This window comes from Coffea eugenioides, chromosome 4, assembly GCF_003713205.1.
Source record: "Coffea eugenioides isolate CCC68of chromosome 4, Ceug_1.0, whole genome shotgun sequence".
In the NCBI taxonomy this organism is placed as follows: Eukaryota; Viridiplantae; Streptophyta; class Magnoliopsida; order Gentianales; family Rubiaceae; genus Coffea; species Coffea eugenioides.
This window is the reverse complement of record NC_040038.1, coordinates 35908307-35934673: the sequence shown is the minus strand read 5'-3', so window position 1 is coordinate 35934673 and position 26367 is coordinate 35908307. Positions and strand designations below refer to the sequence as shown.

General features: G+C 38.1%; 1 protein-coding gene across 1 annotated transcript; it reads right to left on the bottom strand.

The window, feature by feature from the left end:
• Positions 1-1264: 1264 nt before the first annotated feature.
• On the bottom strand, positions 1265-26367 carry LOC113769276. The gene is made up of 11 exons (XM_027313739.1): positions 25781-26367; positions 25522-25600; positions 24773-24826; positions 24548-24664; positions 22318-22371; positions 22093-22209; positions 19863-19916; positions 19638-19754; positions 1958-2233; positions 1483-1572; positions 1265-1426 (listed from the first exon to the last, which is right to left on the bottom strand). Exons 1-11 carry the CDS (start codon positions 26365-26367, stop codon positions 1265-1267), a joined length of 1707 nt encoding a protein of 568 aa, XP_027169540.1.

The window sequence follows — 26367 nt, the reverse complement described above, 5'->3', positions numbered from 1 at the left end:
GTCATGTTTTGTTAATCTAACTTTGGTTCATAGTCCAAAGCCACCAAACTAATTACATTTCACCCAAATAAATCTAGCAGATTACTTTCTTATCTTTTGTCCAAAATCTTTTGAAATAGGAAGGAGATTGTTGTAAATAATAGGTGTATTTCAAAAAATTTTGTCCCACATTAAAAAACTAAAGGGACTTCTCAACATTTATAATGTTTAGTCTTTTATTGAGTTTGTGTTAAGTTGGTAATAAGTGTGGGCTCGCGCGCATGAGAGGGAAGTTGAGTTGGGTAATTTCAGTACAAATTGACGGATTTGCCCCCCCTGCACGTGGGTTAAACACGGCCCAAGTTGATTTTACTGCGAGCAAGAATAAATTTTACTTTTACATTTTACAAATTAAAGTTTGACTCTTTCCCGAAAAGCTAAATTCTTATCTCATCGGTTACAAAAATCAGGGCACGTTCACAACGTTCTCTTATTAACGTTATTTTCTGTTACATGAAAAAATAGGCACGTTTCTTTTATGTTATCAGATGTTAGCTCTTCCTCTCTAACGTATACTTTCAGATGTCTATAAATAGCGGCTATTCCCACTTTAGAAAGTATACCAAAAAGCTGACAGTAGAGACCTTCTTGCCAATTTTCTTCTTGTTCTACTGCTATCTTCATCTTCTTCTTCCTCTTTCACTCTCTGCTGGATTTATGCAACATTGTTAGTTTTGATCTTTCTTGTTTATAACAAGAAGAAGGCTTATTTAATCCTGGGGAAACATTTCAACCTCTTAAAATAGTTTCTTAGGACAGTGTTATTAAGCATGACTCAAGCTACATTTTAATTAGCTGTAGTTAACGTTGTTTTTTGGCTATTTTTACAACAGATAGTACAGAAAGGATTATTAAATTGCTAGATAGTACAGAAAGGATTATTAAATTGCTAGGACATGGTTCTTCTTCATGATAGCCAACATTTGTAAGGTTAAGCTTCAGTGCCTTGTTACACGTTGCTTCGGATGGTGCCAGTTCACCTGTGTGTGCCTTAAATGGTGAGGTGATAGCATCATCATAGTCGCCCAATTTTGCATCCTTAAATTGATCCATATCTGGCTCCTTGGTGGGTGTTCTCGATTTAAAACCCTTCCTTATCCCTCCCAATCGGGCAAAGGGTTGCCTCTCCTTACTTGTTGCTGCAATGGCATCCTCCATTCCTTTCCCCCACACCAGTATGCTTGGTTTTTCGTTTCTTTCCAATATTTTCTCTCCAAACTTATAATCATCGCTTCATCATCTGAAATATGTTAGCATTAAGTTCCTTTAATGTTCCACCTATGAGTGTCTGTCCTGAACAGTTGTATTCAACTGCTCCCATTTTCACTTCTGAGTCTTCGTCTTCTATCACCAATTCAACTTGCAATGTCGATTCATGCACCAACCACTATCAAAAACTATTCTTTACAATCCAAGTTCTTTACAATCCTTTATTTCATTTACCTCATATCCATTGAAAATGCTTGTGCATTCCAAAGCCACCACCCTCAGAACAAATTCAGTTTTATCCCATTTGTGATCCGAGATGACAACCTAAAGCATATAGGAACAAATGGCCCCCTTTTGAGCTACACGTGCTATAGGAAATGAATGTACAACGATATAAACCCATCAAGTATGGTTTAGATTGCAAATCCTAATGATATTTTTCCTCATTTTTTACCATCAAGAAAAGGACGCACTATCCTATTTTGCTTCTTTGATCCATTGACCACTCATGCACTGCCCTAATTGATCCGTCCACAACAAATTTGGCCCAATTAATCTTGCTCAGGTCTTAATATCTTGGGATCAGTGACCTATGTACCCTACTTGTTGTTACTAGGCTAAGAAAAATGCCAATTAAAAAAAGCGCAAGTTTGATTGTAAACTCCTTCCCTCAACTATCCAGACTCTTTAGGCTCCTTACTAGCTATGCCATTCTGATAGGACCTCTAATAACATCTACATTTAGTTGTCTTTCAATGTTTCTATCCATCGTTCCTACATCTTCCACCAGCTCAATTCCTTCATTTTTCAGCCCTAGTGCAAACTCTACATCTTTTGCTTTGACTTTAAGCCTATGTCTGTGGATGCTAAGTGCACTTTCTACTGCGTCAAACTTTTCCACCAGCCGTGAAACTAGCTCTATCTTCATATCGAAATCTTTCATTTTCAGCATGTACTCAAAACCCACTTGTTCCACTTCTATTAGCTGTTTAATTTTCAGATTACCCAAGACCTCGCAAACTATTTTGGGTAAACAACTAAACGAATACCTTGCCTGTTGCGTGGTATCATTTAGCCTCTCGTATGTAGTGCGAAAGTGTTTGTAATACTCTTATTTTGAACCTTAACCCACATATTACCTATTTAGTGCCACTGATGCCATTTGGTCCTCTATAATTTCCTACATTTTGGCTTCTTCCTCCACTAAAAGGTGTTGGATATTTTAATAAAAATATCTTATTATTATTTTGAATTCATTCATATACTTATTTTGAATTCAATTGCAATAAGTTACAAAATTCTTTAATGAATTTTTAGCTACAAAATCAACCATTCAAAAGTGTAACTTATGTGTTTTATGTCTTGTATTTGTAACATATGTAATGATTAGGTTTTATGAATTCATTCAGTGAATTTTTTTCCACTATACAATGAACCTAAACCTTTTTCATTTTGTAGCTGAAAATATGAGATATTTATTCCACTTAATGGTGGTATTTTAATACTCATAAAGTTTTAGCCAAGAAATAGAGGCTTGTATTAACCAAGTTTTATATTCATTCTTGTTATCTCTAAACAATATTCCTCTCACTTCTATTGGGCTTTAGTTAGGTGTTGATAAAAACTTTAACTTCTCTAAATTGGGTAGGTTTAGTAGAAGTAACAATAAAGGCTGGGTTGTTCTATTCTAGAGGCGACTTGTCATCAACTTTCTACACCGGGTATAATCCCGAGAAGGTGCAAATCGTCTTAAGAGAATGATCTAATCTGCATCTCACATAGTCAAAATACTTTATTTCTCTTTCTTTAACCTTTGTTTTGCAGGTTGATCGCGCATATCAATTTTTAAAGGAACAACAATTTAAGACGATTCGAGTACCATGGAAGTTGCAAGCAGTGTTGAAAACATTAGCACTATTGGATCCAGTGATCTTAACAAATCATTTCGCTTTAATGGCCAACACTTCAAAAGGTAGGCCAAGAAAGTGATGTTCTATTTGAAGCCAATGAAGGTCGCCTAGGTCTTGACTGCAAAGAATCAAGATAGACACTAGTTCAATGACTGATGAAGAAAGAGAGAATCATACCTAACAACTTTAAAAATGGGAAGATGATAAGGAAGATTGCAGAAATTATATCCTTAATTGTTTGTCTGATGAATTTTATGACTTTCATTCTTCATCTTATACTTTAGCAAAAAGAATTTAGAGAGCATTGCAACAGAAATATGATACCGATGAAGCAAGTTTGAAAAAATATACTTGTAGCCGTTATTTCAAGTTCCAAATGTTGAAGATCAAGCCAGTACTAGAGCAAGTTCATGACTTGCAAATGATTGTCTATGAGATTGAGTCTAAAGGAGTCAAAGTTGATCCACAAATGCAAGTTGCAACCATCATTGATAAACTTCCAGTATCATGGAAAGAATTTTAGAAATGGTTACGTCATACGCAACAAGAATTGACTATAGCAAATTTGATGGCAAGGTTGCGCATTGAAAAAGAAACTAGAAAACAAGATAAAGGTGAAGATTTCAATGGGAGTACTAAGGTAAACTTCTTGACTTCTAGTGAAAATGTCTCTAAGGGTCATCAAGACAAAAATAACGCTTATTTGAAATCTAGAGAAAAGAATATGAAAAACAATTTTTAAAAAGTAATAATTTTAACTAGAAAAAGTCAAATCAAGGATCCCCTTCAAAACAAGTTTCAAATACTACAAATTTTAGAAATAATATGAATAATAGAGCTTATTTGTTTTGTGGAAAATTGGGTCATCGTGAAAAAAATTGTCGTTTTAGAAAATTTGGACCCAATTTTAAGCCACAAGCTAATGTGACTCAGCCAATTGAAGAGACATTTGTAGTTATGATTTCTGAAATCAATTTTGTTGGAAATACTGAAAGGTGGTGGGCTGATTTTGGTGCCTCTAGGCATGTTTGTAATGATAGAACTTGGTTCAAAAATTAATCTCCTGTTGAAAAAGAAACAAAAGTTTTGCTAGGAGATTCACATACAACCAATGTTCTAGGCATGGGTGAAATTGAACTAAAATTTACTTTTGGGCGTGTCTTGACCCTAAGAGATGTTCTTTACGTTCTTGAAATTAGGAAGAACTTAGTTTCTTGCTATCTTCTTAATAAGGCTGGTTTTAAGTAGTCTATAGAGTCTGATCAATATGTGCTTTAAAAAAATGGAACCTTTGTTGGAAAAGGTTATGCTTGTGATGGTATGTTAAAACTTAATGTTGAAATGAATGAAATTTCTACTTCTACTTATATCGTTTCTTGTATAAATATGTGGCATGCACGTCTTTGTCATATAAATAGCAAATACTAAAAAAAATATAAGCCACATAAGATTAATTTCAAAATTGGATAATGAGTTTGAGAAGTATAAATATTGTAGCATGACTAAAATAACTAAACAACTTCATTTGAAAGTTGAAAGAAAAATAGAATTATTAGAATTAATACATTCTAATATTTGTGAATCTTAAAACATATTAACACGTGAAAGTAAAAGATATTTTATCACATTTATAGATAATTTTTCAAAATATTGTTATATCTACCTTATGAAACATAAAAGTGAGGCTTTTGAGAAATTTACTATTTTTATTAAAGAAGTTGAAAATCGTTTTGAAAGGAAAATCAAAAGGTTCAGAACAAATAGAGGAAAAGAATATGATTCTATTGGCCTTATAAATTTTATCAAATCGTTAGGAATAATACATGAGATTACTGCACCTAAAAACTTATGGGGTGAAGCTATTTTAACCATTAACTATACTTTAAATAGAGTACCACGTCAAAAGATTTAATAACTCCTTATGACTTATGAAGAAATAAAAAGCCCAATATTGAATATTTTAGAGTATGGGGTTGTTTAGCGTATGTAAGAATTTTTGAACCAAAAATTCCAAAATAAGGAATAAAAAGAATTAGATGTATATTCATTGGATGTTCTTTAAAGAGTAAGGCATATAGATTTCTAGTCTAGAAAATAATGTAGTAATTGAATCTTTAAATGCTATTTTCCATGAAGATAAATTTTATTCAAATTTAAAAATAATGGGGGTATAAAATTGAATGAATATAGTGAAATATCTGAAGAATTTAGTTCTTCTAACGCTAGAGGTTCAACTAGAGATGAGATCTAGTAAAAGGAAAAGAATACAAAAAGATTTTGGTCCTAATTTTCAAACTTATAATATAGAGAGGGATCTTATAACTATTTTTGAAACTTTATCATCTTCTGATTCTGATTTTTGGAGATAAGCAATTAATAATGAAATGGAATCTTTAATGTCTAATAAAACTTGGAAATTTATTGATTTACCTCCAGATTGTAAAACTATAGGCTATAAATGGATATTAAGGAAAGAACTTAAACCTAATGGTACTATAGATAAATACAAAGTCAGGCTTATTGTAAAAGGTTTTAAGCAAAAAAGAAGAGATAAATTTCTTCGATACTTATTCACCAGTTACAAGAGTGACCTCTATACTACTTTTAATAGCTATAGCAGCAATTCATGAATTAAAAATACATCAAATGGATGTAAAAATAGCTTTTTTAATGGTGATTTAGATGAAGAAATTTATATGGATCAACCCGAAGGATTTATTCAACTCGGTTTAGAAAATAAAGTTTATGAATTGAATAAATCTTTATATGGACTAAAACAAGTACCTAAACAATGGCATGAAAAATTTGATCAATGTGTATTGACTAATGGCTTTAGGTCAAATGAAAATGATAAGTGCATTTATTATAAATCTTTTGGAGACTCTCATGTTTTTTTTTTTGTTTATAAATCTTTGGAGACTCTCATGTGATTATTTGTTTATATGCTGATGATTTATTGATATTTGGTACTACTATGCAAGTAATTGAGTTTACAAAAGCATTACTTAAAAGTAATTTTGAAATGAAAGATTTAGGTGAAACCAATGTCATACTTGGTTTGAAAATTACAAATAATTCAGAAGGAATTTTTATTGATCAATCTCACTATATTGAAAAAATATAATTATTTTGATTGTAAACCAGTATGTACCCCATTTGATCCTCATGTGTGTATATTTCCTACTAAAAATGATTCTGATGTGATAAATCAAAAAGAGTATACTAGTATAGTTGGTAGTTTGAAATATGCAACTGATTGTACTAGACCTGATATTGCATACGCCATTGGTGTACTTAGTAGGTTCACTAGTAAACTCAACTTTACACATTGGAATGTGATTCATGGAATCATCAGATATCTTAAAAGAACTTTAGATTATGGTTTATTTTATAAAAAAAAATATCCTACTATACTTGAAAGTTTTAGTGATACAGATTGGAGTTCACAATCTAGTGATTCTTTGTCCAATACTAGTTATTTCTTTACATTGGGAGGTGGAGCCATTTGTTGGGGATCCAAAACACAACATATAATCGCAAAGTCCACCATGGAAGTTGAGTTAATTGCTCCTGCTTCTGCATGTGAAAAAGGTAAGTTGGTTACGTGATTTATTATCTAAAATCCCAATGTGGAATAAACCTATACCGCCTGTTTTAATACATTATGATAGTACAGCTGCTATTGGCAGAGTTTACAATAAATATTATAATGAAAAATCCAGATCTATAAGGAGAAAGCATAGCACTGTGAGATCATATTTAAACAATGGTATATTAACAACTGATTTTGTGAGATCAGGTGATAATCTTGCTGATCAGCTTACAAAAGTTCTAGCTAGAGAAAAGATCTGGAAAGCATCAAGAGAGAGTGGACTAAAACCCAAAAATGTAAAAGCTACCTATAAGAATACAACCACATAGGGACTGGAGATCCCAAGAACTAGGTTGCAGATATACGAATCATAGAGTCGCTTGTTGTGATACATGCAGTCTAATCATATGATGCTATGCATGTAATTTTGTGACGAATATGAGAGGTTGAGAACTAATCTCTTAATGAGTTCTATAGCCCTTATGGGTGGGATGTTTTAATCACAGAAACTTCTTTGATAGACTCACCTATATGAGTGTAAGGGTTTACCCGCTCTTATGAGAATTTGGGTTAGTTCTCTAGAGCACTCATGAAAATTGTAAAGTACATTGCCATAATGTACTGGATTGAAAAGTTTGTTAAGAACACCTTGAATATTATGTGTGTTAAGTTTTCTACGAATCCTCAAGTAATCATAGTTTAAAGGCTAAATCCACTATGATTCTAATATGGAAAAACTGAAACACTAACTGGAAGTTTAAAGACATTGCCACTTTCATAAGGCATGATGTTCTCACTATATATCCGAGTTATTTTTATTAAAATAAGTGGAGAATTGTTGGATATTTTAATAAAAATATCTTATTATTATTTTGAATTCATTCATATGCTTATTTTGAATTCAATTGCAATAAGTTACAAAATTCTGAAATGAATTTTCAGCTACAAAATCAACCATTCAAAAGTGTAACTTATGAAATTTACGTCTTGTATTTGTAACCTATATAATGATTAGGTTTCATGAATTCATTTAGTGAATTTTTTTCCACTATACAATGAACCTATGACCTTTTCCATTTTGTAGCTGAAAATATGAGATATTTATTCCATTTAATAGTTGTATTTTAATACTCCTAAAGTTTAAGCCTATAAATGGAGGTTTGTATCAACCAAGTTTTACACTCATTCTTGTTATCTTTGAACTATATTCCTCTCACTTCTATTGGGCATTAGTTAAGTGTTGAGAAAAGCTTAACTTCTCTAAATTGTGTGGGTTTAGTAGAAGTAACAGCAAAGGCTGGGCTATTGTGTTTCAGAGACGACATGTCATCAACCTTTTATATCGGGCATTGTGAGAACCCGTAATTTTTCCCATTTTCTAGGTTTTATTCGGGTTACTGGCATGTTTTCTGCATTTTCTTTATTCAAAAAGTTTCTAGATAATTTTTATGAGTAAATATAGTTTTTAGATGATTTTTCTAGTATCGGTTAGGTTTTGAGAAATTAAGAGCGTATACCGGACGTGGGACCTGCTAGTGCGGAAAGTTCGGAAAAATTCGGCCAACTAGGTTAAATTTTGGACACTGGGTTTAAATTATCGGGTGCTAAGAGATAATTAGAGGTTACCCAAGGATTGGTGTGAGAGGAAACAAAGTGATAGCTATGCATTTAATGAAGTGACAAGTGTCACTTAGAGATTGGTTGTACTTTATGACTACTATTCACCTTTTACTATTTGACCAAATAAATCAAAAAAATTACCAAAAATTCACCATTTTCTTCTTCTTCTTGGCCGGCCACTTCAAGCAAAAAGAAAGGGAAAAGCTCTTCAAATACTTGCTCAAATTCAACAAATCAACCATTTGATCTTGCATTTGTTCCATAAAACCCCTTCACTTAGTGATTGTGAGGTGTTTAGTGGAGTTGTTTGGAAGGCTAAGGTGATTAGTTGCTCTCTCTCTTGTATTACTAAGGCGAGTAGTGAAGGACCCCTCTCGTCCATTTAATGATGTTTAATTCATGATTTGTGGTAGCCTAAGAGGGAATTTTGTGAATTATATATTGATTTTGGTTGAATTTGGTGAAGTTTTATAATTATTGATGATTTCTCTGTTTTAATATGATTGTTATAGTGTGGCTATGTATGATGATTGGAAATGATCTAGAATGAAGTTAGAAGGTGTATATGGTGGTTAATTGCAAGAAATTTCTGTTTTGGAAAGAAATTTGGAAAGTTAGGGTTACATTATTTTACATTCTTCCTGGTACAGTATCTGATAGTTAGAGTCCGAATTGTCCTCGGGTTAAAACATAAAAGTTGTAGGGAATGATATTTTAGAGATACCTGCAAAATTTTAGGTCAATCGGAGAAACGTAACTTGTGAAAAGACTGAAATACCCCTGCTGCCCTGGTTCTACCCGAATTTGATAATTGCGTCTGTAATTGGTTCATTTGGTTGGGAATTATTCTGATTTAGTTGTTGGTGCCTTCTGATGAATTGTAGCCTTGTATCTTAGATTTCGGATGGATTTGGAATCACTTGATTTGGACTTAGGTACCCTGACTTATGATGTTTGAACCAGAATACGGTTTGTGAACCTGTTTTTGCGGTTCTGGTTTAGTATCTTGCATTTTTGACCTGGTTACACTCGAAACTGGGCAGAGTAGCCTTCTTCAACATTGTATCCCTATCTCTTAGCTTCGAAACGGTGTATCTTACACCTCCATCCGATAATCGTAGTGCCAATGGTGCCAAAACCGCAAAATGATGTCAAAAACTATTTTTTTTTGGGTTAGAGCTAATTCCATTTCCGGATTTTCCTGGTTTACTCTAGTGCTTATGTATTCTTATGGAGCCCTATTTTGGTGGTATTTGGACTTGGTTAATGACCGGTAATCTAGTCTTATTGTGCTTATTTGAATGTTTTAGGACGTGACGGTGGTCCAAGACGCTTTTAGGCGGAAGTGCATGAAATATCATTTGCTTGATTGGTGAGTGTACTACTCACTTGTTGTTTACAATGTGGCTTTGGTATATGTGAACTTGATGCCTTGAAGGCTTATTTGCTCCTTTGAAATTGATTAAGTGAGGGTGTACTTGATCGCCCTCACCCATTTGGTGTCTTATATGACTGTCTACTGTTTCATTGTAATGATTGAATGATACATGAAATACTGAATTTGGTTCATGAATTTGGTGTCGGTTGGACGAGCATCCAACGACCATTACTGATCCTACTGAGCTCAACCCCATTGGCAGTCGATTGGATCGAGCCGGCGAGGGCTTGGTCGTGAAAATTGACGAGCCATGGGGACTGTTATATGGAATCTTGTAGTATTGAGACTCTTGATTACAGTATACTCGAGTATTACCAAATTTCTACTGTTTGGAGTTCGGGCCCGGTAGGGGTATGTTGGGTGGAAGGAATGGAAGTAAAGTGGAGCCTACGGTTGGTTACTCTTAAACATTGACGGAGGGTTAATGAGATCCGATCAAGAATGCAAACGAGGAAAAGGGCTTTTGAGAGCCGCCCGTATCCTTTTATCACCACTATTGATGTATGCCTTTGCTTACTTTTGTTGTATTGGAATGAAAAGCTTGATGCTTATATGAACTTGGTTGCTTGAGTGGTATTATCTCACTGGGCGTAAGCTCACTCTATTCCTTTTGTTTTCCTTACAGGAAAATAAATACTTTTGGACTGGATTTGATAGTTGGTTGCCGAATTAAGCAAGATGGACATATCTTTTGTATAGCTCATTGATTGAAACCCTAAATGTACTTTTGGGACCGTTTCTCTTTTGATTTGGCAAACCATACATGTATCAACTTTTGAATAACTTTTGTATGCCACTTTGGATTGTATATGCTTAATTTCAAGATGTAAAGGTTTGCTTGATGTTTGGTTGGGTTTTGACGTGTCGGTTACTATTCATGGCCGACTCCATTTTCATTTTTTTTATTTTGAAGTTTTGGCTTGTCTAAGCGCGTTTGTATGTTCCGGAACGTATTAGATCGCTCTAAACTAAACCGTTAGTCCTGGCGAGAGCTGGGCAGGCAGTCCGCTAACCCCTTTGGTTCGCCTTAGGGGAAGGTGGGGCTGTCACAGGTGGTATCAGAGTTGCTTCGCGTGGTCTCTGCGCGGAGTGAGCTTGGGCCAAGTGGTGTTATGGTCCTACTTTCGTGCATGCGTCTAAAGGTATAAGTGCTCTTTTGAGCATAAGCTATGAACCGTGCATGTCATAAGTGTAAAGATCTTTATCATGGGACTTGAGGAAGTTAGGTACGTATGTCGGATAGGAATCTTTAATATGGATGATTTACGCTTGGGACCGGCCGGCTCGAGTTGGGAATTATCTTATTTTAGATTCTTGGACCTGAGTACTAAAGGGTGGAGAGCGCTAGAATGAGAGTCGGTATCTTGATTGAATTTGAGGCAAGTCTTGATGGCAAAGGTCAAGGTACGGAAGGTCTTTACATTTGACCTAGTAATTAGACCGATTGAGAGGATTGGAGATGGAAGTGTTATCATGGACGGATCTCATACTCGTCTGGCTAGGATTTTCTGGAGGAGGACTAGATTGTAGGGTACATGGAGAAATTCACACCTAAGACTTGTTTTCTTTTACTATGACCTCTGCACTCAACTTAGGGAAGCACGTGAGCGCGAGACTAAGCAAGCTCGAAAGGTTAAGGTTCGAGCCGCATCGATCCTAAACCTCTGCGCCGACGTGGTCGAGGGAGTGAGCGACGAGGACTCGTGTGCGGGGCCCGAGACTGGGGTTGGATCCACCCCGTCGGGTGGGTCTACTAGGCCGTCAACGGACTAGGTCGCGACTCCTAGGGTTTTTGGGATAATTCTGTTTTCTGTACATAGGGCGGATAAGGAGAAGAGCCTTAGCTAATCGTTTTGTACGTTTGGGTTAGCTACGTGTATATTTCTTTTGATGGGGCCTTTCCCTCGTGGATTGTCCATGTTTGTACTTGACTTGACTGTACTTGACTTGACTGGTTGTTGATATGTGTGTTGTTTGCCTTGTTTGGAATGTATATATATGTTTGTAAAAGGTTTTGGGTTTTACTTACATGCATTGTTCTTATATTGGTTTAGTACATTTGCCTAGACCAAGTAGAGTTCATGGAAGGTACACGTAGTGGACGGGGACGTGGGCGCGAAAATAGACAACCCACACCGGACAGGGGTACTGGGGAAACCTCATCTGGACCTAATCCTGACCCCAACGTGCAAATAGCTGCCGCTATGCAGCAAATGACCAACTTGCTGGCACAAGTGGTGCAACAACAGGGCCAGAACCCAAACCCTAATCCTGGAAACCCTGGCAACCACGTCGAGAGCGAAGACAGAGCTCTCGAACGATTTCAAAAGTTTGCTCCACCCAAGTTCATTGGGGGGCCCGATCCGGATGTCGCCGAAAGGTGGCTCGAGAAGATGGTCGATATTTTTGCGGCCTTGCACTACACCAAAGAACGGCAGGTGACTTTTGCCGTTTTCCAGTTGGAAGGGGCGGTCCATTCCTGGTGGAACGTAATACGGCAAAAATGGGAACGAGAACAAACGCCCAGGACTTGGGTGAATTTCATAAGGGAATTCAACGTGAAATTCTTCCCTCCTCTAGTTCAGGAGAGGAAGGAAGATGAGTTCATCCGACTCCGCCAAGGGGTTCAATTTGTGGCGGAATACGAGAGTCAATTCACCCGCCTGTCCAAATTTGCGCCTGAACTGATCATGACCGAGCAACGATGGATCAGGCGTTTTATCCAGGGCTTGAATGTCGAAATCCAGAAGGATCTCGCAGTGGCTCAAATCAATGCTTTTAGCGAGGTCGTGGAAAAGGCCCAACGGGTAGAGAGTGCTAGATTGCAAGTCCGGAACTTCCAGGCGAAAAAGCGAGAATTTCCTGAAAGTAGTTCGGGGCAGGGGGATGAGAGTACCCCTTCCAAGTTTGGGCGGGGAACGGGAGGAGAAAGGATGCCGGGAGTGTCACGAGAGGGCCTGTCACGAGGCGGCCAAGTGGGGAGAGGCCAGAGAGGATGCTCGGCTTCTGCAGCACGCGGACCTTACGGGTATTGCGGAAAGTCAAACCACTCGGAGGACAATTGCTAGAAGAAGGAGGGAAAATGTTTGCGCTGTGGAAGTGCAAACCATCAACTCGCTACTTGTCCAGTCCTATCACGAGATGGAAAGGGAAGTCAGCAATCGACGAGGACTACTTCCGAACCCGCCATGGTGGAGGGGACCAAACCTAAGGTAGCGGCTCGAGTGTATTCACTAGAGCCACAACAGGTCCCCGATTTTTCTGAAATTGAGGAAGGTACGATTTCGGTATTTCACCGATTTGCGAAAATCTTAGTAGATCCCGGTGTTACTCATTCATTTGTCAACCCCAATTTTATGTACGGAATAGATACAAAACCTGCTCGTCTACCCTACGACCTGAAAGTAGTACTCCTGTGGGGAAACATTGTTTGAGCACTGGTATGGTTTGTAAGGATTGCCGCGTTTGGGTAGGAGAGAAGGTTTGGGGTGTGTGTTGACGCAAAACCAGAATGTGAAATCTTTTGCCTCTAAGAAATTGAAACCCCACGAACAAAAACTATCCAACCAACGATTTGGAGTTAGTCGCAGTTATTTTCGCTCGGGAAAAGTGGAGAAACCATGGGGTAGAGGAAGCTACCTGGGAAGTGGAAGAAGAAATACGAAAGAAATACCCTGAACTTTTCGTGAGTTAAGGTGAGAAATTTCGAGGGCGAAATTCTTTTAAGGGGGAGAGAGTGTGAGAACCCGTAATTTTTCCCATTTTCTAGGTTTTATTCGGGTTACTGGCATGTTTTCTGCATTTTCTTTATTCAAAAAGTTTCTAGATAATTTTTATGAGTAAATATAGTTTTAAAATGATTTTTCTAGTATCGGTTAGATTTTGAGAAATTAAGAGCGTATACCGGACGTGGGACCCGCTAGTGCGGAAAGTTCGAAAAAATTCGACCAACTAGGTTAAGTTTTGGACACTGGGTTTAAATTATCGGGTGCTAAGAGATAATTAGAGATTACCCAAGTGGATTGGTGTGAGAGGAAACAAAGTGATAGCTATGCATTTAATGAAGTGACAAGTGTCACTTAGAGATTGGTTGTACTTTATGACTACTATTCACCTTTTACCATTTGACCAAATAAATCAAAAAAATTACCAAAAATTCACCATTTTCTTCTTCTTCTTGGCCGGCCACTTCAAGCAAAAAGAAAGGGAAAAGCTCTTCAAATACTTGCTCAAATTCAACAAATCAACCATTTGATCTTGCATTTGTTCCATAAAACCCCTTCACTTAGTGATTGTGAGGTGTTTAGTGGAGTTGTTTGGAAGGCTAAGGTGATTAGTTGCTCTCTCTCTTGTATTACTAAGGCGAGTAGTGAAGGACCCCTCTCCTCCATCTAATGATGTTTAATTCATGATTTGTGGTAGCCTAAGAGGGAATTTTGTGAATTATATATTGATTTTGGTTGAATTTGGTAAAGTTTTATAATTATTGATGATTTTTCTGTTTTAATATGATTGTTATAGTGTGGCTATGTATGATGATTGAAAATGATCTAGAATGAAGCTAGAAGGTGTATATGGTGGTTAATTGCAAGAAATTTCTGTTTTGGAAAGAAATTTGGAAAGTTAGGGTTTCATTATTTTACATTCTGCCTGGTACAGTATCTCATAGTTAGAGTCCGAATTGGCCTTGGGTTAAAACATAAAAGTTGTAGGAAATTTTACTTTAGAGATATCTGCAAAATTTCAGGTCAATCGGAGCAACGTAACTTGTGAAAAGACTGAAATACCCCTGCTGCCCCGGTTCTACCCGAATTTGATAATTGCGTCTGTAATTGGTTAATTTGGTTGGGAATTATTCTGATTTGGTTGTTGGTGCCTTCTGATGAATTGTAGCCTTGTATCTTAGCTTTCAGATGGCTTTGGAATCATTTGATTTGGACTTAGGTAGCCTGACTTATGATGTTTGAACCAGAATGCGGTTCTGGTTTAGTATCTTGCAGTTTTGACCTGGTTACACTCGAAACTGGGCAGAGTAGCCTTCTTTAACATTGTAGCCCTATCTCTTAGCTTTGAAACGGTGTATCTTTCACCTCCATCCGATAATCGTAGTGCCAATGGTGCCAAAACCTCAAAATGATGTCAAAAACTATTTTTTTTTTGTTAGAGCTAATTCCATTTCTTGATTTTCCTGGTTTACTCTAGTGCTTATGTATTCTTATGGAGCCCTATTTTGGTGGTATTTGGACTTGGTTAATGACCGGTAATCGAGTCTTATTGTGCTTATTTGAATGTTTTAGGACGTGACGGTGGTCCAAGACGCTCTTAGGCGGAAGTGCATGAAATATCATTTGCTTGATTGGTGAGTGTACTACTCACTTGTTGTTTACAATGTGGCTTTGGTATATGTGAACTTGATGCCTTGAAGGCTTATTTGCTCCGTTGAAATTGATTAAGTGAGGGTGTACTTGATCGTCCTCACCCATTTGGTGTCTTATATGACTGTCTACTGTTTCACTGTAATGATGGAATGATACATGAAATACTGAATTTGGTTCATGAATTTGGTGTCGGTTGGACGAGCATCCAGCGACCATTACTGATCCTACTGAGCTCAACCCCATTGGCAGTCGATTGGATCGAGCCGGCGAGGGCTTGGTCTTGAAAATTGACGAGCCATGGGGACTGTTATATGGAATCTTGTAGTAGTGAGACTTTTGATTCCGGTATACTCGAGTATTACCAAATTTCTACTGTTTGGAGTTCGGGCCCGGTAGGGGTATGTTGGGTGGAAGGAATGGAAGTAAAGTGGAGCCTACGGTTGGTTACTCTTAAACATTGACGGAGGGTCAATGAGATCCGATCAAGAATGCAAACGAGGAAAAGGGCTCTTGAGGGCCGCCCGTATCCTTTTATCACCACTATTGATGTGTGCCTTTGCTTACTTTTGGTGTATTGGAATGAAAAACTTGATACTTATATGAACTTGGTTGCTTGAGTGGTATTATCTCACTGGGCGTAAGCTCACTCTATTCCTTTTGTTTTCCTTACAGAAAAATAAATACTTTTGGACTGGATTTGATAGTTGGTTGCCGAATTAACTTAGATGGACATATCTTTTGTATAGCTCATTGATTGAAACCCTAAATGTACTTTTGGGACCGTTTCTCTTTTGATTTGGCAAACCATACATGTATCAACTTTTGAATAACTTTTGTATGCCACTTTGGATTGTATATGCTTAATTTCAAGATGTAAAGGTTTGCTTGATGTTTGGTTGGGTTTTGACGTGTCGGTTACTATTCATGGCCGACTCCATTTTCGTTTTTTTTTATTTTGAAGTTTTGGCTTGTCTAAGCGCGTTTGTGTGTTCCGGAACTTATTAGATCGCTCTAAACTGAACCGTTAGTCCTGGCGAGAGCTGGGCAGGCAGTCCGCTAACCCCTTTGGTTCGCCTTAGGGGAAGGTGGGGCTGTCACAGGCATAATCCCAAAAGGTGCGAATTATTTTAAGAGAGCGACCTAGTCTCCACCTCACTTAGTCAAAATTACTGTATTTCTCTTTCTTGAACCTTTGTTTTGCAGGTTGATCATGCATATCAAATTTTAAAGGAACAGCAAAAGGTCCAACTGAACATCTTCCTTCCTCTATCAGCCTACCACAGTTGTACCGTCCTTCTATATACCCCACTTACTCATCCTGTGTCCTCCAATACTAGCGCCATTTTGTGTTTAATGACAATGGTTTATCCTCGATTAATGATATGCTATCACCGCTATCCTGATATTTATTTTACTCACTTGCCCCTAGTTGTCATTAATGTTTTCATATTTGTATTTTCCACAAATAAATTCAACATCCCTTACCATGAGATCCCCATACCCATTTTCCTTATTATTATTATTTTTTGTCTAATATCCTCATGCACCTGATTTTTTGTGTCAAGGGAAGCTAAAACCCTCCTTGAACTTTCAATGCTCAAGAACAAACTCATCATTTCGCTCATGGCAGGGCCACTCGGATTGAGATTTAAATTTGTTTACCAATTTTTGGGGGTTTCCCTTTATCGATCTACGTTGATTATTCCTAATAACTTCTTCATTGTTTTCCCATTGGGTCGATTTGCTATTAGACTTCTGTTTCCCAATCTTTTTCATGCCCTTCATGTTGAAGATTCCCAACAATTATGGCTTGATTGTGTTGAAGATTACCAAAAATTATGACTTGATTGTCCCAAAAATTATGGCTTAATCGTAGTCTATTATTGCTCCTTACCTTGTACAATTGTATTTTATATCTAGCTAGAGTTGTAGCTTAGTCCATAGCTCTAGTTTAGGCAAGTTTTGTATTATAAATTCATTCTCAATCATTGTGCAGTTTTCATGGAAATCATAATACAAGAAAATTTTCTTAAGTTTACATGGTATCAGAGCAGGTCTGATACTAATCTTTTCTAAGGTTTCCCTCATCATGTCAATAGAAAGTTGCTCCAGTCGGGGAACCCTCTCGACAATGAACCTTTTTCAAGATCCAACATCACCATATTTTCTCACATCAGTTGATTACACTAATTCTTCCCTTGTGGCCGTGCTGCTTGATGGAGATAACGATGAGAGATGGAGAAGGGCGATGTTGAACGTGTTTCGGGCTAAAAACAAGCTCGAATTCATAAATGGAGTTTTAAAGAAACCAACAAACAACCCCCAAGAAGCACTCGCTTGGAGCAAGTGCGATGGTTTGGTAATTTCTTGGTTGACTAACTCTATCCATCCTGTTTTGTATGATTCTATTGTCTACCATGAAGTTGCTCTTGATCTATGGAAAGATTTGCGACAATGACCCAAGAAGCAACCAGCATGTCATCTTTTTTTACCCGTCTAAAAGGTGCATGGGATGAACTTAATTCTCATATGACAATTTCGAAGTGTACCTGTGATGCAACAATGGCATGGCAGGCTGAGAGGGACAAAGAAAAAGTTTATCAATTCCTTATGGGTTTGAACGACAGTTTCAAAACACTTCGTTCTTAGATCATGGCTATAGAGCCTCTCCCCATCTTGAATAGAATCTATTCAATGGTTGTAATGGAAGAGAAACAGTTGAGTATCATTTAGCCTCAAGAGATGGAATTAGCTGGTGCCTTGACTGTTCAAAATCAACCCAATGTTATTGCTGGTCATTTTCAACCCAATGCTCCTGCCAACCATAGCAAAGGAAGTCGACCAAGGCCCTGATGCGATCATTGTCATAAAAATGGACACACAATAGATCGTTGTTGGGAACTGATTGGTGTAAGGATCGAAGACAACCTAAGAGAGGGGTGAATTAGGTGGTTAAAAATACTAGCCAAGATGTGAGTCACTTTTTGTGAACTTGTCCTCTTTTTCTAAAAGACCACCCAATGGAGCAATTGATGAGGAAGAACAAGTGCTTGTGAGTAGAAGAAATAAGCAGTTTATATTGCAAGACAGTAAGTAAAAAAGATAGAATAGTAAACCAAGTTTCAAACTCCACTTGAGTTTGAACAACACTTTATATAGGAAGCTTTTTCAAGTTGATCAACTTACAACCAGTCTCTTGTGTACAAAGGAAGGATCACTTCCTCCTTGCCCCAAGCCTCACTTGGTCAAGCAAGGAAGTTTTACAATCTCTTGGACAACCCTCACAAAGCTACACTATTGAAGAAAATAAAACACACTTAAAAAGCTTATCGAAAATTACACAACTAAGAGTACAAATCTTCTTTTTGGAGTAATCTCACACTCGAATCACTCAAGATCTGATGTAGTCTCAATAGGCAAAAGTTATTTTGAAGTGGTTGACTTTGCTCTATTTATAAGAGACCAAAAAATACTTCAATTAATGCGGCTAACGGATAGAAGGTAGATGAAGAGTCAACTAGCCGTTGGTGGTGTCGGACGTCCGATAGGCTGGTTTTTCGCGTCCGATCGCAGGCAGTGAGTTCAAGAAGATTTCTTGAAAAGTTTAGGACGCCCGGTGCTTCAATGCTTTGCGTCCGAAGTGTCGCAACGTTTGTCGGACGTCCGGTACTCAGGTGTTGTACGTCCAAACGAAGTCAGTGAGTTTAGAGAACTCGGCTTATTATCTTCGGACGTCCGAGAGTGAGTTCCTTATGCGTCCGAAGTTATTCGAAGGTTATCGGACGGCCGATGCAGACTTTTTGTGCGTCCGACTCATGCTTCAGCATATGTTAGCCTGTTTTGCTCCAAATCTGAAAACATCTATTTAGGGAATATATTAGTAACATCCATTTGTTTTGTAATCATCAAAAGATACGGACTGAGATGAACAATCTCCCCCTTTTTGATGATGACAAAACAATGGATGGAGCAAAAAATTTAAGTACAGCTCCCCTTTACTTAATGCAACTCCCCTCTTTGCTTAAGTACAAAATTTAAGTACAACTTCCCTTCAAAATAATGTTCACCCATGTTTACTCAGAAAAAGATGACAAAGATGACTCCCCCTCACATAGAGACCTCACATAGAGAATTCATATCCAATCCATTTCTCTCCCTTTTTGTCATCATTAAATCAACCATGATCATATTACCAATAATATCGTCCAGCAACAAACAATATCAGACATTAAGTGCCAAACATTCATCCAAAAAATCATAGGAATAACAAACCACGAGTTCAAGACACATAAAATATCCAAATATTCTTACAGACCAACAGTGAAAGAGAAAGTAGAAATCTTAATACAAAACACATAAAGTTTGAAACGCAAGGGATGCCAAGAGCCTATTATGAACTACCATGAGGTGCATGTGCTTAGGGGTGCCTAAAATGTGATTTTGGAGGATACAAGCCTTCTTCTAGCCAGACGAAACTGAGCAGGGTCTTCTTCCTCAGTGTCCTCATCCCCATCATCATCATCCTCCTCTTCAGTTTCTTTTTCAGTTGCCGGAGCTTTTCCCTTGTCCTGTGGTTAAGAACTGGAGGCACGGTACTCTGGGGTAGCCTTAGTGGTTGGCTCAATTCTAGGCTCCTTTCGGTATGCATTTTCATTTTCTGGAGAAATGGGAGGTACGAGCAGATTCCTTTTGGCAACGAAGGTGGCTTGTTGATCAGAAGTCATGGTCATCTTCAAGAAGCAGGATATATTGTTTGAAGTCTTCAAGCAGAGTGATGACCTCAATGTTAGATGAAGGAAATTTAGAGGCTGATTTTCTGGGATGAATGGTGAAGGGTGTCACATACATTGACTGGTCACGAAGAGTCTTAGGAGTGACAGGGGTTTCATGAAGATTTTTCCTCCTAGACTCAGAGACAGTTTCTTTATAGCACCAATCTTTTTTTACCCGTCTAAAAGGTGCATGGGATGAACTTAATTCTCATATGACAATTTCGAAGTGTACCTGTGATGCAACAATGGCATGGCAGGCTGAGAGGGACAAAGAAAAAGTTTATCAATTCCTTATGGGTTTGAACGACAGTTTCAAAACACTTCGTTCTTAGATCATGGCTATAGAGCCTCTCCCCATCTTGAATAGAATCTATTCAATGGTTGTAATGGAAGAGAAACAGTTGAGTATCATTTAGCCTCAAGAGATGGAATTAGCTGGTGCCTTGACTGTTCAAAATCAACCCAATGTTATTGCTGGTCGTTTTCAACCCAATGCTCCTGCCAACCATAGCAAAGGAAGTCGACCAAGGCCCTGATGCGATCATTGTCATAAAAATGGACACACAATAGATCGTTGTTGGGAACTGATTGGTGTAAGGATCGAAGACAACCTAAGAGAGGGGTGAATTAGGTGGTTAAAAATACTAGCCAAGATGTGAGTCACTTTTTGTGAACTTGTCCTCTTTTTCTAAAAGACCACCCAATGGAGCAATTGATGAGGAAGAACAAGTGCTTGTGAGTAGAAGAAATAAGCAGTTTATATTGCAAGACAGTAAGTAAAAAAGATAGAATAGTAAACCAAGTTTCAAACTCCACTTGAGTTTGAACAACACTTTATATAGGAAGCTTTTTCAAGTTGATCAACTTACAACCAGTCTCTTGTGTACAAAGGAAGGATCACTTCCTCCTTGCCCCAAGCCTCACTTGGTCAAGCAAGGAAGTTTTACAATCTCTTGGACAACCCTCACAAAGCTACACTATTGAAGAAAATAAAACACACTTAAAAAGCTTATCGAAAATTACACAACTAAGAGTACAAATCTTCTTTTTGGAGTAATCTCACACTCGAATCACTCAAGATCTGATGTAGTCTCAATAGGCAAAAGTTATTTTGAAGTGGTTGACTTTGCTCTATTTATAAGAGACCAAAAAATACTTCAATTAATGCGGCTAACGGATAGAAGGTAGATGAAGAGTCAACTAGCCGTTGGTGGTGTCGGACGTCCGATAGGCTGGTTTTTCGCGTCCGATCGCAGGCAGTGAGTTCAAGAAGATTTCTTGAAAAGTTTAGGACGCCCGGTGCTTCAATGCTTTGCGTCCGAAGTGTCGCAACGTTTGTCGGACGTCCGGTACTCAGGTGTTGTACGTCCAAACGAAGTCAGTGAGTTTAGAGAACTCGGCTTATTATCTTCGGACGTCCGAGAGTGAGTTCCTTATGCGTCCGAAGTTATTCGAAGGTTATCGGACGGCCGATGCAGACTTTTTGTGCGTCCGACTCATGCTTCAGCATATGTTAGCCTGTTTTGCTCCAAATCTGAAAACATCTATTTAGGGAATATATTAGTAACATCCATTTGTTTTGTAATCATCAAAAGATACGGACTGAGATGAACAATCTCCCCCTTTTTGATGATGACAAAACAATGGATGGAGCAAAAAATTTAAGTACAGCTCCCCTTTACTTAATGCAACTCCCCTCTTTGCTTAAGTACAAAATTTAAGTACAACTTCCCTTCAAAATAATGTTCACCCATGTTTACTCAGAAAAAGATGACAAAGATGACTCCCCCTCACATAGAGACCTCACATAGAGAATTCATATCCAATCCATTTCTCTCCCTTTTTGTCATCATTAAATCAACCATGATCATATTACCAATAATATCGTCCAGCAACAAACAATATCAGACATTAAGTGCCAAACATTCATCCAAAAAATCATAGGAATAACAAACCACGAGTTCAAGACACATAAAATATCCAAATATTCTTACAGACCAACAGTGAAAGAGAAAGTAGAAATCTTAATACAAAACACATAAAGTTTGAAACGCAAGGGATGCCAAGAGCCTATTATGAACTACCATGAGGTGCATGTGCTTAGGGGTGCCTAAAATGTGATTTTGGAGGATACAAGCCTTCTTCTAGCCAGACGAAACTGAGCAGGGTCTTCTTCCTCAGTGTCCTCATCCCCATCATCATCATCCTCCTCTTCAGTTTCTTTTTCAGTTGCCGGAGCTTTTCCCTTGTCCTGTGGTTAAGAACTGGAGGCACGGTACTCTGGGGTAGCCTTAGTGGTTGGCTCAATTCTAGGCTCCTTTCGGTATGCATTTTCATTTTCTGGAGAAATGGGAGGTACGAGCAGATTCCTTTTGGCAACGAAGGTGGCTTGTTGATCAGAAGTCATGGTCATCTTCAAGAAGCAGGATATATTGTTTGAAGTCTTCAAGCAGAGTGATGACCTCAATGTTAGATGAAGGAAATTTAGAGGCTGATTTTCTGGGATGAATGGTGAAGGGTGTCACATACATTGACTGGTCACGAAGAGTCTTAGGAGTGACAGGGGTTTCATGAAGATTTTTCCTCCTAGACTCAGAGACAGTTTCTTTATAGCACCAATCTTTTTTTACCCGTCTAAAAGGTGCATGGGATGAACTTAATTCTCATATGACAATTTCGAAGTGTACCTGTGATGCAACAATGGCATGGCAGGCTGAGAGGGACAAAGAAAAAGTTTATCAATTCCTTATGGGTTTGAACGACAGTTTCAAAACACTTCGTTCTTAGATCATGGCTATAGAGCCTCTCCCCATCTTGAATAGAATCTATTCAATGGTTGTAATGGAAGAGAAACAGTTGAGTATCATTTAGCCTCAAGAGATGGAATTAGCTGGTGCCTTGACTGTTCAAAATCAACCCAATGTTATTGCTGGTCGTTTTCAACCCAATGCTCCTGCCAACCATAGCAAAGGAAGTCGACCAAGGCCCTGATGCGATCATTGTCATAAAAATGGACACACAATAGATCGTTGTTGGGAACTGATTGGTGTAAGGATCGAAGACAACCTAAGAGAGGGGTGAATTAGGTGGTTAAAAATACTAGCCAAGATGTGAGTCACTTTTTGTGAACTTGTCCTCTTTTTCTAAAAGACCACCCAATGGAGCAATTGATGAGGAAGAACAAGTGCTTGTGAGTAGAAGAAATAAGCAGTTTATATTGCAAGACAGTAAGTAAAAAAGATAGAATAGTAAACCAAGTTTCAAACTCCACTTGAGTTTGAACAACACTTTATATAGGAAGCTTTTTCAAGTTGATCAACTTACAACCAGTCTCTTGTGTACAAAGGAAGGATCACTTCCTCCTTGCCCCAAGCCTCACTTGGTCAAGCAAGGAAGTTTTACAATCTCTTGGACAACCCTCACAAAGCTACACTATTGAAGAAAATAAAACACACTTAAAAAGCTTATCGAAAATTACACAACTAAGAGTACAAATCTTCTTTTTGGAGTAATCTCACACTCGAATCACTCAAGATCTGATGTAGTCTCAATAGGCAAAAGTTATTTTGAAGTGGTTGACTTTGCTCTATTTATAAGAGACCAAAAAATACTTCAATTAATGCGGCTAACGGATAGAAGGTAGATGAAGAGTCAACTAGCCGTTGGTGGTGTCGGACGTCCGATAGGCTGGTTTTTCGCGTCCGATCGCAGGCAGTGAGTTCAAGAAGATTTCTTGAAAAGTTTAGGACGCCCGGTGCTTCAATGCTTTGCGTCCGAAGTGTCGCAACGTTTGTCGGACGTCCGGTACTCAGGTGTTGTACGTCCAAACGAAGTCAGTGAGTTTAGAGAACTCGGCTTATTATCTTCGGACGTCCGAGAGTGAGTTCCTTATGCGTCCGAAGTTATTCGAAGGTTATCGGACGGCCGATGCAGACTTTTTGTGCGTCCGACTCATGCTTCAGCATATGTTAGCCTGTTTTGCTCCAAATCTGAAAACATCTATTTAGGGAATATATTAGTAACATCCATTTGTTTTGTAATCATCAAAAGATACGGACTGAGATGAACAATCTCCCCCTTTTTGATGATGACAAAACAATGGATGGAGCAAAAAATTTAAGTACAGCTCCCCTTTACTTAATGCAACTCCCCTCTTTGCTTAAGTACAAAATTTAAGTACAACTTCCCTTCAAAATAATGTTCACCCATGTTTACTCAGAAAAAGATGACAAAGATGACTCCCCCTCACATAGAGACCTCACATAGAGAATTCATATCCAATCCATTTCTCTCCCTTTTTGTCATCATTAAATCAACCATGATCATATTACCAATAATATCGTCCAGCAACAAACAATATCAGACATTAAGTGCCAAACATTCATCCAAAAAATCATAGGAATAACAAACCACGAGTTCAAGACACATAAAATATCCAAATATTCTTACAGACCAACAGTGAAAGAGAAAGTAGAAATCTTAATACAAAACACATAAAGTTTGAAACGCAAGGAATGCCAAGAGCCTATTATGAACTACCATGAGGTGCATGTGCTTAGGGGTGCCTAAAATGTGATTTTGGAGGATACAAGCCTTCTTCTAGCCAGACGAAACTGAGCAGGGTCTTCTTCCTCAGTGTCCTCATCCCCATCATCATCATCCTCCTCTTCAGTTTCTTTTTCAGTTGCCGGAGCTTTTCCCTTGTCCTGTGGTTAAGAACTGGAGGCACGGTACTCTGGGGTAGCCTTAGTGGTTGGCTCAATTCTAGGCTCCTTTCGGTGTGCATTTTCATTTTCTGGAGAAATGGGAGGTACGAGCAGATTCCTTTTGGCAACGAAGGTGGCTTGTTGATCAGAAGTCATGGTCATCTTCAAGAAGCAGGATATATTGTTTGAAGTCTTCAAGCAGAGTGATGACCTCAATGTTAGATGAAGGAAATTTAGAGGCTGATTTTCTGGGATGAATGGTGAAGGGTGTCACATACATTGACTGGTCACGAAGAGTCTTAGGAGTGACAGGGGTTTCATGAAGATTTTTCCTCCTAGACTCAGAGACAGTTTCTTTATAGCACCAATGACTCTAAAAAAATTTCAAATTTTTTCTTTCAAAATAAGTCTTTGAAAACACAGTTGATGCACTCTCTTTTGGAGATTTTGCCAGTGAAAGAAATTTTAAAATGATTAAAAATAGGAGTCAGAAATTTTTCATAGGACAGTTTCCTACGGCTGTCGGTACCGATTTTTTGCAGAAATTTGCACATGACAAAACCGAAATCAATTCGAATTTTTTCAAGAAAACAGTAGAACAGATAAAGTTTCATTTTATTTGCATCAGTTCTGTGACCATTAGTGGGTACTAACAGATTTGAAATGATGGTAAAAATGATCAGATTTTGAGAACTAAGATCTTTCAATCTTGCCTCAACAGGAGTATTAAAGTGAAACTGAAAATAGGTCATCAATTTTGCAACATGAAAGTGATGGTATGCAGAGAAAAATTCTTCGTAAGAAAAGAAATTTACAATTTTGCCTTTAAAATCACTTTCAATTTTGGTTTCCAAAACAGAGTTAACAATGTCAGGGTTCAGTTCAATATTAACAGAGTTGACACGAGAAATGAGATCAGTATGTGATTCGCCTTTCCTAAGATTAGCAAAAAACTGATGGAGCATGTCAGGATAGAATGTGTTTGGAATGGTTAAAAGATGGGTCCATTTTTAGAATTCAAACAGGTTGAGAACAGGTTCAAGATCAAGCTTACGGAATTCGTAGGGGATAATGGTCCTCTAGGTGATGAAACCCTTCTGCGAGATCCATTCAAACCTTTCTCCGGCTTCATCGTCGATGAACTTGGGTAGAGGCGTGGGTTCAGTAGCAGTGTGGGTCTCAGGCTGCTCGGGACGCTTTCTTTTTCCACTGCGCTGAGTAGTTTGCACAGCACTCTGGACACCAGACCTTGTCCTTGGTGATCTCCTGGTAGATGATTTCTCAGTTTGCTGTTCTTCAACAGTTTTTTCTGCATTCTGCTGATCCCCGGAAGGATCAACAGTTTGCATTTCCTTGGGTTGAGCAATGCTCTTCCTTTTGGCAGTCCTTTTTCCTTTCTTGGGTGATTTGGTTACTGTTACATCTACATTGGTGGGCTGCACTGGTTCCTCTTCATTGTCACTCACTAGATGCCCTTCAGATTGCTGTTCCTCCATCTGCTCATCAGATGGTTCAGCAGATGGCTCTCTAGTTTGCACATACTGCTTTTTTCTTGCAGATTGTTTCGTTTTTCCACCTCGATTTTCAGTTTTCCTCTTGGGTGATTTGATGGAGGGTTCAATAACTTTAACATCTTCATCCTCTTCGTCACGCAGCCTGAAAGTGCGTCCGGCACTCACGGATCCCCCTCTAATCCTCACCAT

Coding starts and splice junctions, on each gene's coding strand:
- LOC113769276 (XM_027313739.1), bottom strand. CDS start 26,367: ATGGTGAGGATTAGAGGGGGATCCGTGAGTGCCGGACGCACTTTCAGG. Junction 22,210..22,317: donor TTGCCAAAAGGAATCTGCTC/GTACCTCCCATT, acceptor TCTTAACCACAG/GACAAGGGAAAAGCTCCGGC. Junction 19,755..19,862: donor TTGCCAAAAGGAATCTGCTC/GTACCTCCCATT, acceptor TCTTAACCACAG/GACAAGGGAAAAGCTCCGGC.